This window comes from Neofelis nebulosa, chromosome 10, assembly GCF_028018385.1.
Source record: "Neofelis nebulosa isolate mNeoNeb1 chromosome 10, mNeoNeb1.pri, whole genome shotgun sequence".
Lineage (NCBI taxonomy): Eukaryota > Metazoa > Chordata > Mammalia > Carnivora > Felidae > Neofelis > Neofelis nebulosa.
In genome coordinates this window covers 69,271,633-69,291,155 of record NC_080791.1, presented here as the reverse complement: position 1 = coordinate 69,291,155, position 19,523 = coordinate 69,271,633, and the positions used below count along the sequence as shown (strand labels likewise).

General features: G+C 48.8%; 1 protein-coding gene across 10 annotated transcripts in view; it reads right to left on the bottom strand.

Annotated features, from left to right (window-relative positions):
- TEAD1 (TEA domain transcription factor 1) overlaps positions 1-19,523 on the bottom strand; it is a 270,973-nt gene that overhangs the window by 52,875 nt on the left and 198,575 nt on the right. For 6 of the 10 annotated variants that reach the window (XM_058688278.1, XM_058688276.1, XM_058688285.1 and 3 more), the window contains 5 exons: positions 9,406-9,417; positions 8,436-8,570; positions 7,017-7,063; positions 6,052-6,113; positions 4,212-4,336 (listed from right to left, as the gene is read on the bottom strand). In XM_058688278.1, the coding sequence (XP_058544261.1) occupies positions 4,212-4,336; positions 6,052-6,113; positions 7,017-7,063; positions 8,436-8,570; positions 9,406-9,417 (381 nt within the window). The remainder of the gene's footprint in view (positions 1-4,211; positions 4,337-6,051; positions 6,114-7,016; positions 7,064-8,435; positions 8,571-9,405; positions 9,418-19,523) is intronic. The other 4 variants (XM_058688277.1, XM_058688283.1, XM_058688282.1 and 1 more) reach the window with 1 other exon arrangement.

Below are 19,523 nucleotides of genomic sequence, written 5' to 3'. Positions count from 1 at the left end.
TCCCGTGTCCAATGTCAAGTGACTGCCTAACATGGGGCAGGCTGTGTCACAGGATTAAATAAAATGATGCACGGCGTCGGCCACTGCCTCTACTGTACTGCGGAATATTACCAGCAGCCAGTATCGCCGGGGATGGCAGTCAGGAAGAAGTCTTCAGTGGCGGCAGTGGTCATGCGCGTAGTGCGCCGAAGAGTGACTTTCCAGAAGAGCTGGTACCAGGGAGGCCGCCCTAGACTGGGGATGTGGCAAACCAGGTTCTCCTCTTGCCTCTGTTGCTCCACAAGTGTGTGTTCGTGCCTCATCTCCTCCTGGGGGACAGTACCAGCAGGGTTCAACGCTGGCCACGGCCACCCTTAAACCAGCTATCTCTCCAGGCCTCTTCTATAAAAAGGAATAGAATTACCAACCTCACAGGGCTGTGATAAAGATGAAAGAAATCACTAGTGAAAAACAGCACAAGACGCAGGGCATTCATTTATTTGTTTGCCTTTTGTCACCACTGCCTATAAGCCCGTGACTCCAAGGAGCCTGAGCCCTGAGAAAGAAGTGGGGGGGGGGGGGCACATCTGTATGTGTGTATGTGTCTAATGTTAAATTCTAAACACTGTATACATCCCAAATTGTTAAAAGATACCAGTTGAGTTTCTTTTAGATGGCTTTACAATTTCCTAGAGTTGGAACAAAAATACAGTAAAATTAAAGCCCGAGAAGCACAGAAAGTCTGAGAGCCAAAGAAACCATCCACAAGCTCCACGTTTTTCAGTGTGACCTTGGGCCCGAAGTGTTACATTCATTGTAACAGCACCCTAGCGCTCTGTAGTTGCAAAATAAAGTACACATTATGTAACCTGAGAAGCTGGTGCTTGAGACCCTCTCACTCAGCTTTAAATAGTTTTGTTAATTCTCCCCCCCAAATTTCAATTAGTCACCTTGTTCTCCCAAGGTTCCCCTGCTTCCTCCTTCGGTAAGACTCATCCTTCCAGCCCTCACGTTTCTCCTAAAATTAACCCATATGCTACTATTCACAATCCCCCGTGTATTCACTTGTACACATTAAATCCATTTGTGTACCCCTGCAAACTAAGGGTCCAGAACCCAGGAATGTGAGGAGCCACATCAAAAGTGAGACTGGTGTTTACAAAGGAAACGACATAATTTCACAACAGTGATACAGCTTTGGTTGGCACTGACAGACATACTTTTAAAATCATGACGCAAGCCAGCAACACCAACATATGTATTAGATGGTATTATTATTTTCAGAAATTCTACTTTTTAAATCTAAAGGACGAGTAATTTTCACACCGTGAAAGACTGTTATATTCACTTCAGCACCAACATCACTCCACATGGGTGTGTGTGTGTGTGTGTGTGTGTGTGTGTGCACTTCTGGTTTGTCTTCTCTAGAACACAGCCTCTATGACAATGGGGATTAGCTTCCTCTGCTGTTGAATCCCTAACACCTGAAACAGTGTCTGGCATGTAGTTAGTGTTTAAAACGTAGCTGTTGAATGAATTCCAATTTCTTTCAGTCCCCAACTCGTGTCCCCTTAAAATATAATTATGTTCTCAAGAGGCCCAAGGGTGTTGACTCACGCCAGGCCTTGCATTTATTTCGGGGCCTCTGAAGTCATGTGCTAAAGTCCAGTCTTTAGAGCCAAACCTTTTCCTCCATCAGTAAAAGGCCAAATCCAGTCGAACCAGTCGGATTATCATGTGTAATCCTAAACACGTACGAAACACTTATCTCTGGACTGTATTCCAAGGAGGTGGTGGGTCCTGCCTTTACAAAACTGTTTGCCAACTTTCACTTACTCCTTTATATACTCAGAGTCATTATGTCTGGAATGTTCTTCTCCCTTATTCTTCCTCGGTCTAGATCAATCCTCTACCTAAGGTTACTTCCTCAAGGGAGTCTGCCCTGTGCCGTTAATCGCTCGTGGCATTCGATGCTCTTCCTTCTGAAACCCCACCATACTTCACAATGACCTCTTCATGAGTGGCTGGTGCTTTGTGTGTGTCCCCCCCATTAGATGTTACACCCCACGTGGGCAGACACCGTGCATGCATGCGCAGGTGCTCGTAAATGTTTACAGATTGGACTGAAGGAATCTAGGGATTCACAACATGAAGCCAAATCAACACTAACAACAAAAAGAGAGACTAGAGATTCTGGGCCCTAATGGGTCCATGATTGGAGAGGACAGTCACAAGACGGGGCTGCCATAAGCATTTTCATTAAAAAAAAATTTTTTTATTGCGATAAAACATTCTATCGTGTTTTAACCAGGGAAAACAACTACCATCTTGGGACTTTTGCTTCCCAGTGCATCGGAGTTCTGTTCCTTAAAAAATGGTCACATGCAAAGAGAGAGATTTGCCACACAGGAGATATGTGTACTGAAGAGAGAGAACTTCAAAACTGGGGATGGTTTACGGTAGTCAAAAGAGTATAACGGAATAGATTTGGGCTCCTGATCCCTCTGTTTATTTGCTAAACATCTTAAGTTGTCTTAACATTGTCTGGGCCCAGTTTCTTCATCTGTAAAATAGGGCAAACAATTTAGTCATGGGGCCCTATGGGGACAGAATGAAATAATCGATTACAGCGTACTCTGTAAGGAACCAGGTGCCATACAAACACACGTGATGCAAAGTGAAAAGCATTCCTGGGCCGAAACCCAGACTTTGGCCAAAGAATCCTCTGTACTTTCCAGAAAGAAGAAGAAACAAAGAATCAGGAGGATAATCTTCATGTTTGTTCATCTCAGTGCCTCTCACAGAGAAAGATTTTAAGCCATCGCCACCACCCTTCTTATAAAACCGCTCAGCCACGTAAGAAGAGTGATCCAGCTGGCCCTTCCCTCCCTGGCCCCAGTAACTTGCCTCAATGGGCCCAATGATTTACTTTACATCCCTTTCTTCATTTTTTTCCCCTAGTTTTGGAGCAGGCTCTATTTTACTACCAGCTCCCAGAGTTCACAATTCGTAGACAGAAGTGTCAGCGGTCCACACACAGGCTCCCCCTAGGTCTCCACTCTGATGATGGCTTGCGGTGACTCCCTGATGCCACCATCAGAGGCTCTCCACTGAGCTCAATCAAGTACAAACACCCCGGAGAGGTCACCTCCAATCGTTCCGTGTGCTGGTATTTACGATGGATGGTGAACTCACCCGTGATACTTTCTGCTGATGAGGGATTGACAGCAAGGCGGTGAACTCACAGGGAGCCTGGGACCTCTGGGCGTTGGGAGCCCGAGATTGGGGCTGGGGCGGGGGGCGGGGGGTGGGGGGAGGGTGAGATAGAGTGTGCGGAAAGAAGTTGGTGAGGATCCCGAAGACAAACCTCCTGATTCCTGCATTTTTGCCTTGGGCTCACCCACACACAGATGCAACGCTCATTCTCACAGCCAAGGAGTGGGAGTGAAGGAAGGGTCTGGGGCTCATCGGGTAGGAAAGAAGGGAGGCTCACATATGTATGGGAAATGATGGCGCAGGCTGAGAAACAATGGTATGGCGGGTGCTGGATGGGGTGGTGAAGACAGAAAAGAAGAAAATGACACACAGAGTCCAGATGCCATTGTGACTGGTATTTATATTATAATGCAACGCGTTCTGTATCAAACTGCTAAAATACCATCTTGTTACTTCTCCTTAAGAAGAGAACCACTTGCTATCTTGAGAAAACAAGCAAAGACAGTATAGAATAACTAAGCTAAATGCTTAGGCTTGAGTTTTAAAGACAGGAATTGGAATCTCGCATCTAACAGGTATTACCTGTGTGACTTTTGAGAGGTTAATCTCTCTGTTTCCTCATCTGTCAGATGGTACCCGCCCTTGTAGGGTTTTTGTGGGGATAAAAAGTGACCATGTATATAAACAGCTTTGCACAGTGCCAGCCACATGTCAGGGTTCAGTAACTGCCACCTACTGTTATGTTTTATTAAACACAAGAGCCTACTGAGGCCTTTCCCTTCCAGCTCCAGCCTTCCCTGGAGTTTGAGGCACAGAGCATTTGGCTCTAAAATTCTACCTATTTGTCAACACAAATACCTTTCTACTTAATTGGAAGTCGGCCTGGCTCATCTCCCACAGGCCCATTTACATGCAGGTTGTTTGTCAGGCATGAGGCAGGGGGAAAGGAGAAGGAAGGCAGAGGCGGGAGAAGGTGAACGGGATGGGATTCAAGGCACACCTCGCAGTACACTCACCGAGTCTGGGTCTCGCTGCTGTTCGAGGAAGGCTGAGAATTCCACCAGGCGAAGTTTGGTTGTGCCGATGGAGCGGCCCTGCCAGGCTGGGACTGAGGGAGCTGGGGCTGACGCAGGCTCAAAACCTGAAAGACCAATCGTCACCTCTAAAGGAGGCTGTGAGCCTCGTCCCCTTGGGTCTCATGCCAATACTGGGGCAGGGCCCTGCACAACAGCTGAGCCGGGAGGAAAGGCCAACAGTTCCCCTCTGCCAGAGTCCAGGGGTAGAATTAAGTCAGACGGTGGTGGGGTTCTGGCCAAGGACCCCGGAGGCACAATGGTCATGTGGCTCCTCTCAAGGCCAACTTCAGCCCAGCTTAAGGGTTGGAAGACACCTCACCCTGGATAAGGGGCCCAGCTGGGGACCAAGGCCAGAGAGGCTGAAAGAGCCCAGGTGAATCCTGCAAAGATCCTCTGAGACACTGGGACTACCGGGCACTTCTTGTATTGGCTCATCTCCCTCCTTCCCTCCCTCCCTCCCTTCCTTCCTCCCTCCCTCCCTCCCTCCCTCCCTCCCTCCCTCCCTCCCTTCCTTCCTTCCTTCCTTCCTTCCTTCCTTCCTTCCTTCCTTCCTTCCCTCCCTCCCTCCTTCCTTCCTTCTCTCCCTCCCTCCCTCCCTCCTTCCTTCCTTCCCTCCCTCCTTCCTTTCCTCTCTCCCTCCCTCACTCCTTCCTTCCTTCCTTCCTTCCTTCTTTCCTTCCTTCCTTCCCTCCCTCCTTCCTTCCTTCTTTCCCTCCCTCCCTCCTTCCTTCCTTCCCTCCCTCTCCCTCCCTCCCTCCCTCCTTTCTTCCTTCCTCTATCCCTTATTTATTTATTTATTTATTTACAGCACGAGAGCAGGGGAGGGGCAGAGAGAGAGGGAGAAAGAGAATCCCAAGCAGGTGTGGACAGAAGCCTCCCGACACAGGACTCAGTCTCATGAACCAGGAGATCATGACCTGAGCCAAGATCAAGAGTCGGACGCTTAACCAACTGAGCCACCCAGGCGCCCCCAACCCCCAATCTCTTTTCCTAAGACTGTGGTCATGAGCACTACAGAATTCTCGCTCTCTCTCTCAGAATGTTCCATGGCATCAGAAAAGAGGGTAACACATGAACACACGTCCCATCTGGGGATAGTTCAGCTGAGTGACTCCAGGCGCACAGGTGGGGGATGGGGCAGGTACGCCGGCGAGATTTGGGTTTCCTGGTCAAGCCTTCCCTGGAAACTCTTCGTTAAAGAAAGGGTACAAGGAACTGAAACCTACTGACATAAGGAAGGGTAAATAAACCCTATCTGCTCTCAAGACGTGGACTGCCCAATCCAGCCTGTTTATGATGAGGAAGGAACCACCACAACTTCCCCTTCCAAGGGTGACCCAGGGTCTTGGCGAAAATGATGGGCTTCCCTTTTCTTTCTTTTTTTTTCTTCCCACTTTGCAATTGAGATATAATTGACATATCTAAATCTTTCTCCCTTTCTTTTTGTTAAGTAAATTCTCTGCCCAATGTGGGACTTGAACTCATGACCCCAAGATCAAGAGTCACATGCTCTACTGACTGAGCCAGCCAGAAGCCCCTGGCTTTCCTTTTCTGTAAAAACCCATCTGAAGAGCTCCTGGGCGGAGACTGGGGGCACTGGACACATCCATGACCCTCCTGACTTCCAGCCTTAAGGAGAGTAGGGGTGAGGGAGGGGCACCCACGGACCTACAGGGTGGGGGGGTGGGGGTGGGGGTTGCACTGCCGTGGAACACAGTGTGACGGGCTGGCTGCCAGCTGCGTGGGACATTCTCCACAAGGGAGCCGCTGGGAGACTCACCTGGAATGGGGGCTGTGACCGCTGGCTGGATGGGGTAGGCCTGCTGCACGAAGGGCTTGACGCTGGGGGCGGAGGGGCGGACAGAGTCATAAATCGAGACTATAGCAGTGGCTACTCTACTCCCCAGGTCTTGCCTTGGCCTCCCAGTGCTGGGGCCCAACCTTCCACCACCCACCCCCCACCCCCCAATTAAGGTTCCCTGCTTGCAGGTGGTAGCACAGCCCAGGCAGAGCTCTGCCAAGACAGAGACGGTGACTCCCTCTGATTGAGACGGGCCAGCATGGTGCTGGGGACCTAACCATCGAGCCTCACACCGCTTCAGTGGGACAAGCTGGAGAGACCCCAGCACGATTCCCGTATGCTGTGACATCTACTGGACCCTCTCTTCTCGTCCCTGCCACGACCCAGGTCAGGGGTCGCCACGACCCAGGTCAGGGGTCACCACTCCCAGGCAAGGTTTGGGACGTGCTTCAGGCTCCTTCTCTTGGCCAAACAGCTCAAGTTCTTTTGAGAACAGGTGGGCAGGATTTCCTTTCTGTTTTTATCTCCAGACCACCCTCGGCTTCCAGTTTACAAGGCCTGCTTCAAGCAGGATGGTCTCTTAGCTCCCCTTACCACCGGGAAAGCCAGCATGGGCTGGGCTATAGGATCGCCTCCACCGTCCTCTTTCAGGAACGCACTTCTCAGGAAGACCCCGGGCTCTGCCCTCCAAAGCCATGAAGGGACGGGGCCTCTCTCCCTGTCTCCCGCTGGACACTAATACTTAAGGTGGCCGTGAGCTGGACTTAAGCAGTCTCTTTGCTGCTACTGGCCTCGGTGGATAATGGGAGATGACTCTGGCGATCTCAGGTTAAATCTCCTTTCTCCTGCAAGCCCCGAGGCAGAGTCATCCTAGAGAAACGCCACCCGGGGTTGGGCTGTGACCAGACCCTTGCCGTCACTGAGGAGCCCCTCCTTGCACTTACTCTTGTGAGGATCCCGGCTGCCCTGTTTGTATCATTCCTGGCCAGAACTAGAAGGCAAAACGCAAGAGGTGTCAGAATTAGGAGTTCACATCGAAGCACTGTTCGGGATGCCTACACACTGCAACCCCTGCTAAAGACAGTGGGTTCAGACCCTCCATCAGCTGCACGGTGACCCTCTCTCGACGTAGATGTGGTCACCGATGTGCACACGATGGCAGTGGCATCCTTGGCCTGGCAGCCTAGGGCTCCTCCTCCAGATCAGTGCCCTGAGGGCAGAGACCAGGCAGCAGCTTCTCCATGTTCCCCTGACACCTAACAGAGATCTGGGCACATTACAGGTGGGCTCACAGATATTCTGTCTGACTGCTTTATCCAGGCACACCCCCCACCCCCCTTCCCCCTCCCCTTCTCTTCCTCCATTCTTTATTTTTTTTAATTTTTTTTTAACGTTTATTTATTTTTGAGACAGAGCATGAACGGGAGAGGGTCAGAGAGAGAGGGAGACACAGAATCCGAAACAGGCTCCAGGCTCTGAGCCATCAGCACAGAGCCTGACGCGGGGCTTGAACTCAGAGACTGTGAGATCATGACCTGAGCCGATGTCGGACACTTAACCAACTGAGCCACCCAGGCGCCCCTCTTCCTCCATTCTTAAACCCTCCCTGTGTAACATTCTGTCTCCATGGCTCACAGCACCGAGGGCCCAGCTGGGAGAGGACAAAGCTCTGAGCAAGAGGCCAAAAGCTCCGAGAAGCAATGCGGACACCTCCTTTGCTGTAAGCTTCCCTGAGGCTTCTGGTGCCTGCCGACCCCTGCTGGAGAGGCGGCCTGTTGTAAAAGGAGTTGCAAAGGGAGGCATAAGGCTCCGGGTTTGAGTCCTGAGGTCACTATCTATGGGACTGTGATCAAATTCCCCAAACTCTTGTTACTCCATAACCTTGTCTGCAAAATGGCAACAATAACTAGAACTGCTGAAGATGATTTCAAAGATTAATGGGATTATAACAAACATTCAACTTCTCAGCCCTTGGTAGGTGCAAAAGGAAAATGGTAACAGAATACTTTGTCCCTTTAGGGCTTAGTTCCCTTAAAGTGACCCCGAGGACACAGGAAAAGAGATGAAGGGCCAGGAAAAAAGGCAGAAGCAGCAGGTCACAACCCAGAAGGGCACTGACAAAGTAATGCCACGTCTGCAGGGACCAAGGATGCCTTCCTCTTCCTTTCTCTCCAGGCCCCCTCCCTCCTTCTCTCTCCAGCTCCTTCCCTCCCTTTTACCACTTTGCCCCCGGCACCATCAGCTGGCCACAGGTAGTCCCTCCCTCCCCTACCCGGGAGCCAAGAACAAGCGCCAGGTGGATGGCTTCACGCCCGGCCCCTCACCCCTGGGGGCCACCACTACAGGACCAGCTTGTGACTTACCCCCGGCGCCCCCGGGAAGGCGGGGCGTGGAATCCCAGGCAGCCCCAGCTTGTTGTGAATGGCGGTGGCCGAGACGATCTGTGCTGACGACATGGCGGCCATGTGCTGCAGGGCCTTATCCTTGGCAGTCTGATCCTTGAAGGTGACAGTGACACACAGACTTAATACAGAACACAGGGCTACCAGGCAGCTTCCACAGGCACAGCCACGAGCACATGGACTAAATACAGAGCCACAAGAGAGGCCGGAGAAGCAAACATGCACGGATAAATAAACACAGCCAGAAGGCTAAAACACACTCGACCTACCGTTAACTCTGAACCTTTACTGAGACTACCCAGTGGCAAGGTTTTATAAAAAAAAAAAAAAAAAAAAAAATGTTTTTAATCTGTTTTTCAACAGAATGGGAAGCCTCTGAGAAGAGCGGACAGCGTATTTATTTTTCCAGCTTCCATAGGGAGATTTCTCCAATTACTTAACACATTCAAGGCGGGGGGGTGGGGGGGTGGGAAGGCCTTGCTTTTAAGCATACAGATGGGAGAAGGGGGCGTAAAGAGGGGTGGCTGTGGATCTGGGGTAGGACCATCCACAAGGTGCGGGCAGGCCCCATCGGTGTGCACAGTCATGGGGCCGCACTCCCAGGGGCTGCTGGAGTCATGCGAGGCCCAGAAGCCGTGGCAGACACCTGGTGAGGGGAGGTTGGGAGGCAGCAGGGCGGGCAGGGGGCCAGGACGGGGCCAAGCAGCATGCTGGCGGGGTGCATGCTTTCTCAGGTATCCCCACCATGGGGCTAAGGCCACACGGGTTCTCTCTACAGCCGAGAACACAGGGGCTGCTACCGGGTAAGTGGTTTCTCCCTTCCCTGATGGGTCACTTCTAGAAAAGCCAAGGCTGATAACACAAAAGCTAGCCAAAAAGTCTGCCAAGCACAGCTAAAATACAGAATACTCAATGTGGTGAAAATACTTACCATGCTTGTTACCTGGATACAACAATAAACAATTTGTTAAAAGAATTGCGGACAAAAGCGGGGGTATTCTTCTTCTTCACTTAAAAAAATACATATATACTTATACAAACACAAAATATTGGGTACAATAAAATGCATAGGAGTGTGGGTCTTTTTTCACATTTTAGGAGGGATGTCTGACCCAGATAACTAGAAGGGCGATTACCAACCATTCCAACCTTTCAGAAACTACTCCCAACCCCCTTCGAGCTGGTTCTGTGGCTTCCCCAGTACAGATGGAGAAACGGTCAGGCAGGTCCTGACGGTACAGGCTTCATGCTTGGGAAACAAGTCAAGGTTCCTCCCGGCTGCTAACAGAAGGTCTATACAATCTATACCAGGCCCAGACTCCATCAGAGCAGGAACAAAATGGGGACAGTAAAGTAAAGACAGCACCCACCACGGCTGCCGTTCAGAGTCAGCCAGTGAGTGAAGGTCAAGGGGAACTTCAGGCTGAAACAGCCCTGACTTGGCTTCAATGTGTACAGATTTACCCAGAGGTGACACAGAAGCATGCTGAGGTGCCAAAGGCAAAGCCAAAAGGAGAAATTTAAACACGAACAAGCAAAAACCAGAAACAAAAAGCCCCCCAAAGCCTACAAAATAACTACTAGGGGCTTCTAAGAAAGATCAAATTAGGTGCTCCCAAGGTATAAGACAGACATCACTCTGCCCCGTAATTGCCAGAACACCGCATGAATTTGCAAAAAGCTTACGCTGCCCCTTGACAAAGAGCCTAACACTTGCATAAAATTTGACACTTGTCACATTTCTCTGGCTCTCAACTGAAAAAGTAAGGAGCCTCATGTCGCAGCTTTTTGGCTGGCACACGGTCATTATGGTCATCTCGAAAGGCACGTGCTACAGCTGAATGGCACCACAAAGGGCCCAGGAAGCCTGCAGGATTGCTCGTCCCCGGTGGAATGGCACCGGGGGACTAGAGTGGTGCTTTACTGCCTCTGGTCAGATGACATTCTTTGAGCTGAGCCTCCATTTGCTAATTTGCTGAAGGCTCTACCTAAAGCTAGCTTTCTCTGTCAACATTTTTGCTTCCTTCCTTCCTTCTCCTTCTCTCTCTCTCTCTCTTTTTTTTTTTTTTAAGATCTGAATCATTTCAGATACTGCGATGCTCGTAAAAGACAAAATCATGATGATGGTGGAATAAACTGACTAGGTATACAAGTGCCCTAAACCCAGCTGAGCCTGACACACACACAGATCCCAGCTCCAGTCCATCTGTTCCTACCTAGCTGGTCCCGTGGTTTCACCTGCCACCTGCCTCCTCATCATCCCCGCAGAAGGTGATCCACATGTGTGAACAGAAAACCCGGCTCTAGTCACACTACAGCCCGTCTCCATCAGAAGTGCCCTGACACAAATACAAACACATCAGTTTTCTTCTGGGCCCGTCACTTTGTACTCCAGCCCCGAAGCCACCTAGCCCCTAATGAGAGGTTACGAACGCCTTTCAAGGTGATTTCTGAACTGAAGTAATGCCACAGGTCTCACCACAGGCGCCTTCCACTGAGAGGAACAAGCCTCACAGCTTCTCCGGGGCCCAGGCTAGGGGAGCTGGGACAGCGCAGCCCAGACTTCTCGCAGGCCTGGCTGATGCAAATTCTGAGGAATAACTACAAAAGATCTGTGGGCTTGGCTCTATCCCAAAAGCACCATCCTCGGGGCGCCTGCGGGGCTCGGCTGGCTAAGCGTCCGACTCTTGACTTTGGCTCAGGTCATGATCTCAAGGTTCCTGAGTTCGAGCCCCGAATCGGGCTCAGTGCTGACAGCACGGAGCTGGTTTGGAATTCTCTCTCCCTCCCTCTGTCCCTCTCTCAAAAATAAATAAAAACTTTTTCTCTCTCTCAAAATAAATAAAAACTTCAAATTTTTTTTTTTTTTTTTAAATTTCAAATGCACGTCATGGGCCTCTCTCAGACCTGAGAGTCCCCTGTTGATGAAAGGCTGACGACGGGGGTGATTTGGCACGCCCAGATACAGTGTGTTTGCACACACTCGGGTGGATGGAAGGACTCAAGAATTAAAAGTCCAGGTCCAAATAGAAAGGACTCTCCCACATCTCCATGGCCCATTTTTATTCTACTAGAGGTGCTGGAGATGTTCCCCTGTGCTGCGCTGACTGAAAAGTTCTTCGAAGAGCTCGTGAAAGTTTGATGCTTTTTTTTTTTTTTTTTTTTAAAAGGAAATCAGTCAAGGAGGAAAGGAGAAAAGTCACCAGCTTTTGTATGTCACACAGCTTCGGAACATGGCCGTTTCCTTTTGCTAAACACAATAAGGTTGGACTCTTACTGCCCAGCGTTCCAGGACGTGCCTGAATGGGACACACGTCCGGAAGCAGGAGAGCAAATCAGTGGTTCCTAGCTCACCAGGTTGTTCCGTGCCAGTAAAAGGAGCCTCTCCAGGCTGGCTTGAACCTGCCTCGGCCTGACGGTGGTAGTGGGTTGCGTTACCTTGGGCAAGTCATTGAATGCTCTAATTTTCTTCATCTATGAAACAGAGTTGTACTTTATTCTCTAAAGCCTTTCTGGCTCCAAAAGTATTTGTGGCGATGACTGTGAGTTCCATTTATAAGCAAATACGTCTTAACACACACAGCCGGAAACCACCGGCGAAAAGATAGTAAGATGTTAAAATTTGGGCAGCTCCTGGCCACCTATCCTAACAGAGAGAAAGCCAAGCATGGAGAGGAAATTTTATCTCAAGTAGAGGTTCTTTCTGCACTTGACCTAGCTATTTGAGAATAGGCAATTTTCTGCAAATGGACTAAAATGTCTATACCTCTGATTTCCTACCTTTTGAAGTGGAGACACTCTACCTACTCATCTAATTTTAGAACATCTCCCCGTTTATCTGTGATATATATTTGAAAATTAAAAGGATTAAATTTTATTATTTAAAATCTAAAGCAACCCTGCAGATAATAAGCACGGCAAGCGAGATCCTGAAATCAGAACCGACAGCCTGGCTGTTGACCCACTTAATCTGAAATGGGAGTACGGAACGATGCCAAGCTGAGATTTCAATGGAAGGGCCTCTAAATTGTCATTTGCAGCCTAGAGATACAAGCCTGGCTTGGAAGAAATTATAACTCTAAGTGTCAGACCTGAGTAAGTTGCTTCTCTGTGTCACTCTGGTCCAATATCCTGGACTTTTGGGCGTCCCACTCCATCCTTACCACTCACCCCAGAATAAAGGGGGCAGGGCGGTTGTTAATCTATCCAAATAACGGACGCTTAAGTAAGTTCAAAAATATACGTTACGCTTGTACATCAGAATACTTTTATTCTAAGACGTTTTCACACCAACATTTCTGAAATGTGCATGAGATTTACAAAGGATGAGCACCCTGTTTTATCCTGAAAAACCGTTACTAAGTCAATACCAAGTTGCGGTCTGTGCTGTCTTACAGGACGGGAAATACTCTGAGTGTGTGCGTGTCTATACGTGACCTTGCGTGAACAAGAACACCGCGTCCTAGCAAAAAGCCTGGACAACTTCACACCGAGTCCTCATTACTGATTTTAAGTCCCTCCATCCCTAACATTACGAAGAATGAGGCCACAAAAAAGCTGAATATTTGGGGAATGGAGAAAGAAAAGGCAAATCTCCTTTTCCAACTGAATCCTAACTCAAGCCCATGGTCTGAAATGTGCAAAATATTTATGGAGCAGGAAACACGGGGGCTTTAAGAACAAAGAATGAGGTCAGACACAGCACTGTGCCGAGGGATGCAGGTCTCAGAACCCACTCGACTTTCTTCCTTGTCCAATTTCTGGCACGCCATGCTGTCAATGGCCTTCCCTGCCTCAGCCACACGGGGTCCAGCAGGCTGTGTCACGCATAAACTCCTCAGCCTGAAGCCTTCCAAACTGTTATTGCCACTTAGTAAACAGGCTTTCATATTTCATGAAGCAGAGCAAGGCTGCTGCTATACCTCTGGGTTCCATAGACCGCGGCCTCCTCATTATGGTTTAAATGTGCACGATGTTTGGAAAGTGTCTACAGTGTAATATACATGACAGGAAGGCGGCCAGTGTCACAAATGCACATGGCTGAAGCAGTGCACTCTTCAGACTCCAGGACATGTGATGAATCAGTCTCCAGACAGTATGGGAGTCTTATTCCCACTTTCCTCTGCTTCCTTGGCTTTTGATTACTCTGAGGAATCAATTATCTTATCGTTTTCCAGCACTAGCCATCAACAACGTTAAAGATAATATAAAGTTCACAAGCTTGCAAGTATAATATTATAGCTGTTATATATGGCATTTTAATGAACAGCATACTAAATCAATATACTCCAGTTTGTTCAGGGGCCGTCAACTTAAAACTTAAAGACTCCAATCTACTTTATTCGTAAGGAAGTCCACTGATACACCAGGAAAAATAGGCAACGTTGGAAAAAAAGGCCACGGACTCAAAATCTCTGGATAGCTCTTAAATGTTTTTCCCCAAGTGCACTTTTCCCAGCAATACAAAAATACAGTACAGGAGAGGAAAGATAGCAATTTGCTTGCAAAACCACTTTTTTCAGGAAAAGACAAAACACAGGATGCTCTCCTAAAAAGTCATTTTGCAGATGTTGCTTTCACCTTGCACTATGTGGATTCACATGACCTCTGTGATTATTAGCGCTAGCCCCTGAGTACATAAAACATCGCAAATCTGTAGGATGGTTTGGGAGAAAAGATGGAGGGCACTTGAATTTTTCTAGCCATGATCCCTAATTTAGTTATTATTAGAGAAAGCAGGAGTAAATACAAAAGGGGGCTATTTCGGTCGGGCAACAGCTAATGCCAGGGGGGGAAGGCACATTCATACTTCTCCCGACTTGCCATGTAATGAGTAGCAATTAATTCATCTTATTGTATTTCCAAATGCCAGAGACTCCATTCACATCAAAGAAAAAATTTTCAAGGCTTTTACTATTGTTCATTTTTAAATGTACTAAGCTATATTTAGTATTTTATAATTGTCAATAGTGTTTCCTTTAATTTTGATGTGGGGCTTAGCATCATAAAAGATTGCAGATGAGGATCCAGGCGATTTATAGGTGTGCCTGACAACACTACCGGGAAACCTATCATTGAGGTCAGCTAAAGCTAGGTCTGGGTGCTGGGGAAAAGGCACCCTTCTGACCACAGCCCCCTTTCCCCTGGAGGTGACAGTAAGAGGCAGGAAGTAAATCTCTCCCGAGGAGCCAGAGGAACCCACGCAGGCAGCAGGCTCTAGTTTGGCTCCAGACTGAGTTCCAGCTCCCACCACTCATCTGCTGTTTAATTCAAATATACAGAAGCGCCTGGGTGGCTCAGTCGGTTAGCATCCAACTTCGGCTCAGGTCACGATCTCACGGGTCGTGGGTTCAAGCCCTGCGCCGGGCTCTGTGCTGACAGCTTGGAGTCTGGAGCCTGCTTTGGATTCTGTGGCTCCCTCTCTCTCTCTGCCCCTCCCTGGCTCATTCTCTCTCTCTCTCTCTCTCTCTCTCTCTCTCTCTGTCTCTCTCTCTCTCAAAATAAAGAAACATTTTAAAAGATTAAAATTAAATAATTCAAACATACAGACACGATGAACAGTGAGAGACTATGTGAAAGCATCTTGAGTCAGAGAAATGAGCCCTCATCCTTGACCAGCATTCTTTGGGCAGAGCTGCATGACATCATGTGAAGAGTTTGGGCTTTGGGACTAAATGCAGATCAAATGCAGACTTGGGATCCTGGGTAAGTCACCTGGCCATTGAGCATCTGCTTCCTCATTTGTAAAGTGAGGCCGAGAACAGCGCCTTCAGGACTGCCTTGGGAATTGCATTAAGCACTCCCCAGGGTGCCCGCAGCCTTGCCATTCAGCGAACTTGCAGTCTCTGGGGCGCATGTGACCCGAAATGCTTAAGACACCCTCGTCCTGATCACATGAACTTTCAGCTCTCTGGTAGTCTAGAGCATCGTAGACACTGGGGGCCGATTAACAACGGGATTTCTCTAGCAAGCGATAAAAACGGAGAATGAGGGTGTTTCCGTTGCCCTTAAAAAGAAAATCCAGCCCTGGCTCAGTTCACACAGAAAGGTAAATGCGTTCAGCCCTCTGTTTACACTGTGAGTTCCGCATCACCACACGGTTGATAAGAGGTTCTAATTCCAACACACCCAACCCCACCCTTAGCTTGAACTCAGGTAAATTAAAAACAAGGCAGAGAAAATATCACTGGGGAGAGAGGGTGAGTGCAAAAGAATCCCCTGAGGATCGGAAGGTATCAGGAGAGGTGCCGCGTCATTTCCCAAATCCTGCGGCCGGGCCAACTGTCTCAGGACTGGCGCCAGGACAAAGGAGGCTGTGGTTTCAGGCTTCCGTGGCCTTGTGTACTGCTGACAGCCATCGCCTGAAGGAGCGGGGTGGCTCAGCAGGCCACGGGGAGCACCGTGGCTGAAGTGAGGCGTGTCTCCCCTGTGGACAGGCCCATTCGTGGCCGGCATCGGTGGTGACACAACCGGGAGGTAGCCGTGTGTGAAGTGCAGCAACGCCCCCAGCGGAGTTCCTGAACTCTCCTGGAGAATTAAATCAACAATTTGAACTTTAAGCTCTCTGCTTAGTGGAAGGAACGGCAGATTGGGAAGAATGGCCTGCTCAGAAATCAAATCACAAAAGGCCACCAGGGTGAGGATGAAGAAAACGGCCCCGGGGAGCACATGTAGCTCGTAAATTAGTCACCAACGACTGGACGCAATCGGACACTCGCAGGCCCTTCTCTGCTCTCGTGGCATGACGCAATGTCAGCAAGTACTGGCTTTTCTTCAGTGCGAGTCCAGAGCTGGACATGAACACGTCCACCGCCTAAGATGTATTCCTGCTGAGGTCAGGGCAGAATGAAGAAGCCCTCTTTTCCTCGGAGTACCGTCTGGACTTGGGCACTCCAGACTCCAGGAGGCCCGGCCCACCTTCTCAGGAAGATGACGATGGTCCACAGGGGGTGGGTGGTCTGCAGGTTGCCTTTTTGCGGCCGCCAGGGAGGGGAGGCCTCTGGGCAGGGACTGGACAACCCCTCAAGGCAACTGAACATCCCAAGAGACTCGGAGGAGGAAGCTCGAAGTAGGAACCCTAAGCAGCAAAGAAAGACTGCTTCGTGTATGGACCACACTTCTGCATTCTTTTTATAGGCTGGGATAATAAATCCCTGTGCTTCCAAAAAAAAAAAAAAAAAAAAAAAAAAAAAGGGGGCTAATGGCCTCTTGGGCAATTAATGGTGAGTGAAATAATTCAAAGTAGAGAATAACTTCTAGAGCTATGGGCCAGGCTCGGGACCACGCTGCACGCTGTCTTCTCTGACAGGCTGCCGCTTCTCCACTGCTCAGCCGGAGATCGCAGTGAGGGGCTAACCTGCAGGTGAGGAGGAGACGCGCGACAACAAATGAACCTGCTCTGGGTGACGTCTGCAGGTGCAGCTGGTGACACGAGGTCCGAGGGAGGAAAGTCGGCATCCTTGGAATTGCTAAAGGCACGTTCCACCGATCCACAGGTCCTTCCCACGCTGCACCTGCGTGGCTCCATCTTTACCTTGTAACTACAATCAGGCCTAGTTACAAAGCCGTGTGTCACCTACAACCACCCCAGAGCCTGTTAGAGGAGTGGGTTCAAAAGGATTTTGTCTGGGCAGGGACCACAACATGGCATGCCCAGCGCTGCAGAACGATTCCCTCAAAGCTAATAAGCTCCATCTTAGACCCCCAGTTAGCGCTCTGATTTGTCTCTTAAGGCCCGTTAGCCCAAGAATATTAAATCAGAAAATAAAACACTGTAAAGTGTATGCTTAACGTCCAAAATTCTGGCACTCTGGTCACAAATGCCTTGTATTTCCTTATCCATTTTAGCAGGCTCTTGAATCTCAACGGGACTCTGCCAACCCCTTCACCCCTTCTTCCTACTGGCCCGGCTTCTCTGCTCCTGGTTCTTTGTCTCCTCACAGCACTCCTCGACTACCTCAACCATCCCCTCGATCTGCTTGCCCCTTGCAGCCCTCCCTTGTGCTTACAGTCTGGGGCCAAGGCCATCCCAAACTGCTAGCCAAGTCTATCTGGGCTTAGGCTTCTATATACATTATTAATTTCTTAAGTTTATTTATTTATTTTGGGAGAGGGAGAGTGTGAGAGTGAGCAAGCAGGGGAGGGGCAGAGAGAGAGGGAGAGAGAGGGTCCCAAGCAGGCTCCATGCTGTCAGTGCAGAGCCTAATGTGGGCTTGAACTCACAAACCGTGAGATCGTGACCTGGGCTGAGATCAAGAGTCGGACGTTTTACTGACTGAGTCACCCAGGCACCTCTAGGCTGCTTTGCATAAACAAAATGTCTCACGTTGGTGCCAATGGCTTTAGCACAAATTCAGAATAAACGATGGATAAAAATCTAGACTCATTTTAGGACAGGGGCAAAAGGAGAAAATAGTTTTCACTGGATTTATTTTCTTAGGGAAATAAATGGCAAGGAAAGATACCATTGCTAGGGGGTGGGGAGAAGAAGGAGATTGTGATTGGCTGGGGAAAGAGGTTGGGGATAGGAAATTAGAAAAAGAATACCGTTTTGCCATTTGATTTCTTCCACTGGAAAAAAAATGAAGAGAAATACATCATAATGAAAATGATCATTTCTGGTTGGCAGAAACAAATATTTTATAGTAACTCTCTTCACTTTTTCATGTTGTCCTATTTAAAATACAGCAGCAAGAAACTCATAGTTAACTGATGCATCCCCTCAGTGAGCTGCCATTACTTTAACAGAACCCAACCTTCAATAACCTATATGTTCAATGCTGCTACTGAAAAGTGTACACTTTTCAGACTTAGTAAGGAGAGAAGTTTTAAACATCATTTATTCTTTAAAAAACATTGAGGAAGGAAGAGAGCACAGCAGTCCAGGGGACCGGAGCGGGAGCCAGCTGAAGAGAGAGAGAGAGAGAGAGAGAGAGAGAGAGAGAGAGAGAGAGTGTGTGTGTGTGTGTGTGTGTGTCTGCCCCGGTCCAGGTCAGCACCCCTCTCACTCAGATCCTACAGCAGCCCCTGAATTAGGCTCCCTGCCTCCAGCTCTGCCTCCACCTAGCCATCCATCTGAAAAGGGTGGGAGAGAACTTTCCAGCCCAGAGCACATCCCAAGGCTCAGAGATGAACCTCATTCTCTCACAGAGGATCTGGAACCTTTCTGTTGGGCTTGCCCAGGTCCATCCCGTGCCTCCAAGTAATAGTGTTTTTCATGGTTCCCCAAATACCCCGACATCTCAGGGGAACTGTCTTCCTTTCTCAGTGCCCAGTTCTAACAGCATGCCCTCCCCAAGTCTTTCTTTAATTCTACACTCAGAGCTGACCACTCTTTTCACTGGAGTCTTTGCACCACTCTGTTCAATTTCCACTGCAGAGCCCCCTAGTTGGGGAGCAGTCTACTGGATATCTAGTATTTCCCCAATTGTGGCCAGAAACAACAGAAATGTTAAGTGTTCCTCAAGAACAGAGATTGCTAATTTGATTCTCTATGCCCGATATGTACTCGAGGGTCTAGAACACTGGGTTCTCCATGAAAAGTTTGCTGTGCTTTATAAAGTTCAAATCTCTGTGGAAATCTTAAATGTCCACAAAATGAAAACAAATTTTGTTATGACAGCTAAAACTAAAGTCCACACATTTTGGGGTGATCTGGTTTACGAGCAAGCACTCTGAGAACCATTTCTGCACTAGCAGAAGAGTAAGGCTGACCTTTGGGTCTCATTCTAACAGACTTTCAAGAGCATGACTTTTGTAGTAAGGATGACTCATCCTTAATTGGGGCATGAGCATGACCACGCTCCTCTTGAGACTGGTTTCTTCACAGGAATATGGCAGAACCGGCTGCCAAACATGGACTGTCCTGTAAAGGCTGCAGGGACAGCGGAGAGTCACCTCCTTTTCCCTTTGCCTAAGGCAGTGTGGTTTTCAAACTGTATTCAGTGGAACACCCCAAGAGGCCATTGCTAAGGCTAAAAGAGCATGAGCCCCAATTAAAATAGTTTACTCATTTATATATGAAATGCTTCAACAAAGATTTCAACCTGA